This window comes from Chaetura pelagica, unplaced genomic scaffold (genome assembly GCF_000747805.2).
Source record: "Chaetura pelagica isolate M959 unplaced genomic scaffold, ChaPel_1.0 scaffold211, whole genome shotgun sequence".
Lineage (NCBI taxonomy): Eukaryota > Metazoa > Chordata > Aves > Apodiformes > Apodidae > Chaetura > Chaetura pelagica.
This window is the reverse complement of record NW_009952157.1, coordinates 355,882-364,801: the sequence shown is the minus strand read 5'-3', so window position 1 is coordinate 364,801 and position 8,920 is coordinate 355,882. Positions and strand designations below refer to the sequence as shown.

Below are 8,920 nucleotides of genomic sequence, written 5' to 3'. Positions count from 1 at the left end.
GAAAGAGTGCATAGCTGGATTCTCAGCCTGCTCGTTCCCCCCCCCACGGAAACGTGCTGGTTAAAGCAAAACCCAGACTGCATGAGCTCTGCAGCTGCATAACATAGCTCTCGGACAGCCAGGCTCGTGGGCTCGTGCTCCAAGTAGAGCTCTACAGTGGCAACAGTGCAAGAATGGAATGGATTTTTGTTGGGATTTCTCCATTAGCTTTATTACCATAAGTGCAAGAGCCTGGGTGGATATCTGCAAAAGGTGGTCTCTGCAAAATACATCTTCGTAGTGAAGCAGAACAGCAGCAGGCACTGTAGCCATGCTTTGGGACCACACACACTAGTCATGCCCCATGCTCCAGCCACCTCTGTAGGGGCTGCTCCAGTCAGCTCTCTACAAAAGGGTTCCCCAGCAGAGAAGGGATCGTTCCACCCACGACTCCCTCAGAAGGATCTGTGGGGATACACCCTCACACAACTCCACACCAGAGCAGCACAAGACATGCTGCACAGAAAGCCCCCTGAAACTCACTCTGGAGGCTACTGCACAGCCCTCACGCTACTTCAGACACTATGAACTGAAAAATGAATGCAAAACTGCCATTTTGTGCCAGAGATAAGCCTTGATCCAAGACCCAGAGGACACCCCAGGTAAAGGGGAGCATATTACTGTCTCCCCTAGATGCAGCCAGCTCCATCCAAACAGTATGATGAGGAGCCAGTTGCCTAACCTGCTCTTTGGCTCTTTCAGAGTGCTGCCAGGAAGACAACTGCACTTTTCCCAAGTGCAACATTGCTAATTCACACTCAGTTTGCAATCCACTCTGACCCCACACCCTTTTATTAAGTACTCCATCATATTTGTACAAGTGACAATAAGAACAAATGTGTAGGCGTGCCGTATATTTGTGACATTCTTCTACATTCACACCAACTAATTCCTGTAAAGCCTACTATTTGCAATAAATTGTGAACCTTATCATATTATCCAGAAAAATCTTGCTTACTTTTTAAATAGATATTTGTTCCTAATAAGATTTTAAGTGGTTACTAAAAGTCCTATATCAATTATAATGTTAACATTATATTCTTTCTCCTAGGTGTCTTCTCTATACTGTGGCTTCTTTTCACAGTCTGTGTAGTATTACAAGTCTGAGCAAGATTTGGAAGAAAGTTATAGCAAAAAACCCACTGAAACAGAACACAAAGTGGGATCTGCTAATGGATTATTTTAACTTAGCCCAAAGCAACGTGGATCCCTTTCCTTTCAGTTTCAGCTCTCCTTGTGAACGTAAAGAGGACATGTACTGCACCTGGAAGATCTGGTGTCTTTGATTGGTCGATCCAGAGGTAGATGATCACTGAGATAAACATTATACCCATAATTTAAGAAGAGATTCTGTGCAGTAGTTTGTTCCTCTTCACTCAAATCTGCACCCCAGCGTTTGAACAAAACTGAGTCTGGGTACAACAAACGGTGTGCAATCTTCTTTAGCACCTTTGCATCATCAGTTTTGCATTCTGCAGTCTTGGAGGTACCTTGCAGCTTCATACCATGTTCTAGGTGTCTTATATTGTCACGGAATTCTTCCACTGATTTTGCTGATTGAAAATAAAAAAGGATTGATTATAACAGCAAGTGAGAACACTCTCCATCATACTGACTGAGCAAAGTTCTCCTTATGATACTGCAGGTATTCATGTAAGAGTAGCATCTGGCTATCCCTCCTACGAAAGAACAGTTTTTAAACATCACATTTCACAATACCCTGCTTCAGATTCTGCTCTCAATTACACAAGTGCAGAGCAAAGGGCACTGCAATGGCATCAGTAGAGAAATCTGGGAGTAGAGGCAACAAACAAATTGTTAAATCAGACCGAAATAATTTCAATTATGTTACACTTAAGTTACATTAATGTATTAAGGATCCATAATGGAATTCCTACCTAACTAAGGTTGTTGAAACCGTATTTATCTTGAAGGTAAGACATTAAATAAGCCCTTTGTCATCTGCTTTAATAAGGTTATTGGAATCTTTTCACTTCTGCTCAGAAAGATTTGAAGAGGGTGAGCCCTCAAGTTTTTGTTAGGTACAAAATATTGTGCCATAAAGAAAAGACACAAATAGCCTATATAAGGTTTTTTAGGGCATATTGCTCTTGAAAATAAATACAATAAACAAGCCCTTTGCAGCACGTGTTGAAAAGCTTATAATCAGTTTTGACTTCTGCTCTATCAGAAAACTTTGAACAGGGTGAGTCCAAATCTCTCAAGGCCTTGTTGAGTTTACATTATTGGACTGTGCCATATAAAAAAGGCACAGAAAAACCGTGTGACTTCTGCTCTATCAGAAAACTTTGAACAGGGTGAGTCCAAATCTCTCAAGGCCTTGTTAAGTTTACATTATCAGACTGTGCCATATAAAAAAGGCACAGAAAAACTGTGTGAGTTAGTGTTCTACAATTAAATTACTGTTTTGGTGAAGAGAATGAGTGTATGTTGTTTAAACTCCAGTAAGGCTTCCAACCCTGCCTCTCCCAACATTTTCACGCACAAACTGAGGAAGTATGTGCTAGGTAAGTGGATAGCAAGGGGGTCAGAAGGTTGTGAGCAACAGCACAAAGTTGAGGGCTTGATAATGGTTCCGTTATTGTTTTAATATGGTCATTAATAACCCTGAAAATGAGGCAGAGTGCACCCTCATCAAATCTATAGATGATACCAAACCATGAGGAGTGGCTAATATACCAGTGTCCTGCTGCCATTCAAAGGGACCTGAAGAGACTGGAGAAATAGGCCAAGAGGAATCTCAAAGTTCATCACAGGCAGGTGGAAAGTCCTGCCTCTGTGGAGGAACAACTCCAGAGACCAGCACCAGCAGAAAAGCACCTTTGCAGAAAAGTCCCTGGGGGTCCTGGTGGACTAAGTTGAACATAAGCCAATAGCGTGCCCTTGTGGCAAAGGTCAAAAGTATCCTGGGCTTCTTTAGGAACAGCAGGTCGAGGGAGGTGATCCCTCCCCCACCTGGAGGGGAGGGGGAGGAGTACTCTGTCCACTTCTAGCCTCCTCAGTATGAGAGAGCAAATCCTACAAGGAGCCACTAAGGTGATTAGGAGACTAGAGTATCTGTTCTACAAGGACAGGCTGAGAAAGCCTGAGAAGACTTGGGCAAAGGGAAGGATTTACTGCTGCATGTAAATATCTTATGAGAGGGACTAACAAAGACCAGTGGGCACAAATTGAAATAGGGGGAATTCCATTGAAACATAAGAATTTAATTTTTTTTCTTAATTTGTTTTTTAACTGCTGGAATGACAAAAAAAAAAAAACTGTAACACATAGACCAGAGAGACTGTTAAGCCTCCATCCCTGGAGATATTAAAATCCTGACAGGGCAATGACCTGGGCTACCTGCTGTAGCTGATGATGCTTTGAGCAGGGAAATTAGAATAGACCACCTCCAGAGGTCCAGAGCTCCAACATCAACTTGTATGTGATTCCATGACAAAGTGTTGACATGAAGACTTCAGTTTTCTTTCAAACAGCTCTAAAAATAATCAACAAAAACTATGCACAGCTGTTGATGTCCATGAGAATAGGCACCAGTGAAGACTCCCTCAGCAATAACAGTGATGTTACGGCATAAGGGATATAAAACATGACCAAACTGTACATAGAAAATTCCTCACCAAGGGGAGGATTGTCCCAAGTTGCATTTCAAACAGCTGGTTTCAGACTTGGATAGTTGAGGCATTCTAAGTTTACCTTTTTGTTCCCCCTAACACTCATCTAGCTCTAATTTAAGTGTGGACAGCACCAAGTCAAAGCAATACCAGGCATCAGGGCCCTTCTGCCACTGCCACAAAGTGATGAAATTCAAAAGACATCAAAAAAGTGGGAAATCAAGGGGTCTGAAGGAAATAAGAGGTGGCTTCTTCAGCCCTTATTCAGATGGCTTTATTGTTCCCAATTCCCAACAGCTCAATCTACAAGAGATACCCAAAAACACAGTCAAAATTCACAAACTCCACTATAAGAAAGAAAAGCACCTTTCTGAATTAATACTGCTCACACACAAGCACATCTGCTGGGATGTTGACCTTTCACTGTTGTGGTATGAGACAGAAAGAGCACTATCAGCAGATTTCAGCTAATGCTGCTTGAGAACACAGTCCAATCAAGCAAATGATGCAGAGTTCATCAATACTTTTTCCCCACAGCAACTCCATTGTGTCTGTATTCAAGGTACACAGAGGAAAGAAACAGAGGAAGTCACAGTTCCCCTTGTTGCTCACCCATACAGCAGAGAGTGAGGAAATGCTTCTCTCAAAACCAGCTTTTTATGGCAAAGAAAATAACGACAGGAATAAGAGCTGCCAGATATTACTATGCTGCTATAATCACCTGAAAATTGCTTAATACTTCTAAGTGTTCAGGGTAAGGAGCTGTCTAATATGCATTTAAAAAAACCCATAGTGACTATGAAAGACTTTATTGTTTTGTGTGCAAGTACAGAAGCTATAAAATCTTTTTCAAGATGATAAGAAAGGCAACCATTATCACTGTTACCTATTATTCTATCCTTCAGGAAATCTAGATACCCAGTCCTCAAAAAGTTAAGCAGTACAGCATTTTACTTACAAAGGTTATTAATGTTCCAGTCCAAATGGTCCAATCTCTGAAGGATGTTATTTTCTTGGTTCAGAGATCGAGGATTAACTTCCAAGGAATCAAGTCTTCCCTGTCTTTGATTTTGCAGTAAGTGCACAATATAACACACAAAACCTGTATTCATGATTAAAAGTGCAACTGTACCCGGCTTCTTCCAGCGTGCCATTGTAAGCTTCAAGAAAGTCAGTGTTCTGCTGCTGGCTGGAGTTTGGCTGTGGTTTTGGGTCTGCACTAAGTCTTCCTTTCCAAAGGCACTGCTTCAAACTGACTGAGAGCTAAGACTGCTCAGATGAAGTAACTAATAGACTTTAATGAGTCATAAAACTGATGATGATAGGGTGCAGCTTATCGGTGTTTCTATTTGCATGCTTGGATGTATCTGTACAAGTTACCAGTGTCAGAGAAGGCAGGCAGCTCTCATTGGCTTGTGTAATGCATCATGTGAACTGAGTGAGCACCTGGGATGGCACTGTAGGAAGTTGAGTGGATGTCAGAAAGTCTGTCATGCACCAAAGCACATGTACACACAATTAGAATAAACTGCAAGCCAGTTCTACATTTCCTGCTGGCTTTTTTCAACCTGTATCCGGGGCTAAACAGAAGCAGTTTGCTCTCTCACCCAATGGCCCCTCCCCAGCCAAGGAGAAGTGGGAAGAGAAGACCTGTGGGTTGAAATATAAATAGATTTAATTAAATACCAAAACTAATACAAACACCAACATATGGTAGGTAAGCATATACTCAGTCTAGACCTCAGGAGTAACAGGTCAGAAGGGAGAAAGCCCCAGAAAACAAATCTCCCCACCCTTTGCACTCTGCTCCCTCTATAAAAAGCATGAGGTGTGTGGTGTGCAATACATCTGTTGGTCAGCTTGGGCTGGCTTCTCTGACTGAAGCTCCCAGCTGACTCGGGGCTACCCATGGCCTGCCATCCATGGCTGGCCTGTGTTTCAACCCTAGAGAAACCAGGACATATGGTCATTAGCAACTGGGGAATTGTGAATCAAATGAAACAAAAATAGAAAAAATACACTAAAATGGATTTTCCATCAGATTTTGAGTTGGCTGGAAGCAATTGTGACTGGTGTACGGCCCTTCACAGCCTTCTCCCACACAGGTCACTCCTGCAGCTCGCTGATACCAAAACCTCTCTATCCTGTGTGCATTTGTGTGCTTGGAGGTCTAAATGTCAGCAACTGGAGAGACCACAGTGAATGAAGTCAAGTTTTGGCAAGTTTATCACAAATTGATAGCTAAATCCCTTGTCAAAATTTGCTGTTGACCAAGACCAGTAAGCTCATTGTAGAGAAAAATCATGGGCTACAACAACACCTGTAAATAAAGCTTTGTCAAGGCACAGGGTCATTCATGTCCCAATCACTGCCAAAGCTGTAGTTGTTCACGTTCCTGCCTGCACCATCTGGAACTTTCCCACAGATTATCTGCCACAACTTGGAGAGTAAGACTTACCAGAGACATTTCCCTAGGGGAATAACTGACGCTTGGTGTGTTCTGGTCAGCACGTGGGAAAGAGGGGCTAGGTGTGTCCATTCACTTCATTACCAATCAAATCCGAGTAGGGTGATGAGAAATCACAGGAAAACCTTCCAACAGCTTTCCCCAGCCCTCCCTTCTTCCTGGGCTCAGGCTCACTCTGGGATTTCCTCAACCTTCTCCCCATGAGTGCCATAGATGGGTGGCAATGGGGCTATGGCCAGTTCATCATGTGCTGTCTCTGGGGCTCCTTGCAGCTCAGGAGGATGACTCCTCACACTCTTGCCCTGCTCCAATGGAGATCCCTCCCACAGGAGACAGTCCCCCACAAACTTCGCCAACATGAGCCCTTCCCATGGCCTGCAATTCTTCAAGAACTGCTCCAGCACGGGTCCCTCCCACAGCGTGCAGTCCTTCAGGAACAGACTGCTGCTGTGCGGGGCAGTCAGAAGTCCAGTCAGCAAACCTGCTCCAGCATGGGCTCCTCTCTCCACAGGTCGCAGGTCCTGCCAGGAGCCTGCTCTGGTGTGGGGCTTTCCACAGGGTCACAGGCTCCTTTAGGCACGTTCACCTGCTTCTTTGGCGTGAGGTCCTCCACAGGCTGCAGGTGGGTATCTGCTCCACCTTGGGCATCCATAGGCTGCAGGGGAATCTCTGCTCTAGCACCTGGGGCACCCAGTCCCTCTCCCTCTTTACTGACCTAGCTGCCTACAAAGTTGCTGCTCCCACATATTCTTACTGCTCTCTCCAGCTGCTCTTGACCAGCAGTTTTTTCCCCCCCTTTTTAAGTACGTTATCGCAGAGGTGCTACCACCCTTGCTGATGGGCCCAGTCTTAGCCAGCAGCAGGTCTGTCTTGGACCCAGCTGCCATTGGCTCTGTTGGACATGAGGGAAGCTCCTAGCAGCTTCTCACAGAAGCCCCTTGCTACCAAAACCTTGTCTAATAGCACGCCACAAACAGCTTTGTCCTTTCATTAACTTCCAAGGAGTAAGAACAATCCCTCAACTATTCTTTCATGATAACATAGAGATAACTCAGTATGCAAAACACTGCACCTCCTTATCAATGATGCTGGCCAAGCCAGAAAATAAGATGCCTTATATTTCATTAAAGATACAAAGATATCATTAAAAAAACTATGCAAGGGAATAGTTTGTTTTGGTAAGCTTTTTGACAACTCCAAGAATACGCAACTTGCATGTGTCAATAGGTTACTTGATCCATACATGTCAAAAAGCTGACCTTCAAATGGAAAAGAATAATCTCATTTTTTTTCTTGACATATAAAAAAACCTGTGCTCACCTGTGCTAAGGTACTCCTGCTTCTTTCAGACTTTCAGAACCTTTTTTGAGGGGGTTTCCTCGGAGTGATAGAGGGGAGAACAGGGAAGCAGAACTAACAAGATGAAAACCAGCAACGCATCAGGTTAGTTATTTTGAGAAAAAAAACCAAACAACTCAATTTTACTTTTTTCATAAACACTAACAAAGTGAAGACAAAAGCTTTTTTCCAAAACATAAAGATTCTGCTTCTGTTGAAATTTTATGGAGAACTGGCAAAAAGAAAAATAAAGAACCTCTGGATAGAAACAGGGATAGAAAATTGACAGAATGAGATTCATCTTGGGAGAGAAAAAAATAAGCTGTTAAGAACATAGCAGATTGTATTCTGAAATCCAGTAAACAGTGTACCAGCAAATTAACAACTGCCATCAAATTACCTACAGTATGAAATGCCAGGAAAAAAAAGGTAGGGCAGTTCAGGATTTGCATGCCATGACACTCAGCACTTTCAGTCCGTTGACTGTAAACTCTGCTCAGACCACAGCCAAGATATTATGATGATATTTTTGCACAGCTCATTTTAAAGCCATTAAAAATAAATAAAGAAGAGGGGAACAAAGAGCACCTTGCACTGTTCATCATGGCTAAACCACAAGTATGCACTGTAAATACATAGGCACAGCTTAACAGTACAAGTGTAGTACAGTAGTATTTAAAACTGAGTATTTTAAAATATTAGTTTTTAAAATACTTTGTGTTTGGTTACAAGTACCAACAAAATACTACTTCAGTAACAGGAACATTTTGTACATGGTTTGGGTATTCTGGGGTGAACCAGTGAGAGGAGATCAGCATATCTACAGGATCTGCACCACTTCACTCACTTTCAGGATCAAAGAATGATCCTTCACTGGTCTTGTGTTACAGCAGATACCTCTGTGATACACAGAAGAAAGGAGGAAGGGGAAATAGATTTGTAATCTCTGGGCTTGCTGGGAAGCGCATGAAGACCACTCCACAGCTAACAAGGAAACACTAAGCAAAAGTCCTATTTTTGCCAAACTCCAGATTTTTACCTTATGTGGTAGAAACTGAGTACTGCCTAGAAACTGAGCTGCTCCTAAGGACATCAGTTGCCTGCCAGTACAAGGAAGTAAAGTGCATTGGAACTGGAGTAGAAGGAGATGGTCCATACCAAGGAAAAATACTTCTTTAGTCAAGAAGGGATGTTGTGAATCACTCTTTACATTCATACTGGGTTTGAAATTATTTGATCTTCTAGGTTTCAGGAATGGTAACTCTAGAGGAAAGATCAGGAACTGACATGAACAGTCACTACCATAACCAGAGTTATGCCCCTCATCACTATCCCAAGACATGCTTCCAACTTTTATTCTGTGAAGCTGGCCTCTGTGCACTGTGTGCTACAACCTTTAGGCTGTATTTCTTTCCAGGCTCCCTCTCACTTGATGTCTGAT

The 8,920-nt window shown here is 42.9% G+C and overlaps 1 protein-coding gene across 1 annotated transcript in view; it reads right to left on the bottom strand.

The window, feature by feature from the left end:
* GALNT8 (polypeptide N-acetylgalactosaminyltransferase 8) overlaps positions 1–6,500 on the bottom strand; it is a 21,937-nt gene extending 15,437 nt beyond the window's left edge. Inside the window, exons 1-3 of the mRNA XM_010007181.1 lie at positions 6,316–6,500; positions 5,521–5,618; positions 1,304–1,592 (exon numbers count right to left, since the gene is read on the bottom strand). Coding sequence (XP_010005483.1) covers positions 1,304–1,592; positions 5,521–5,618; positions 6,316–6,500 — 572 coding nt within the window. The remainder of the gene's footprint in view (positions 1–1,303; positions 1,593–5,520; positions 5,619–6,315) is intronic.
* Positions 6,501–8,920: the final 2,420 nt, after the last annotated feature.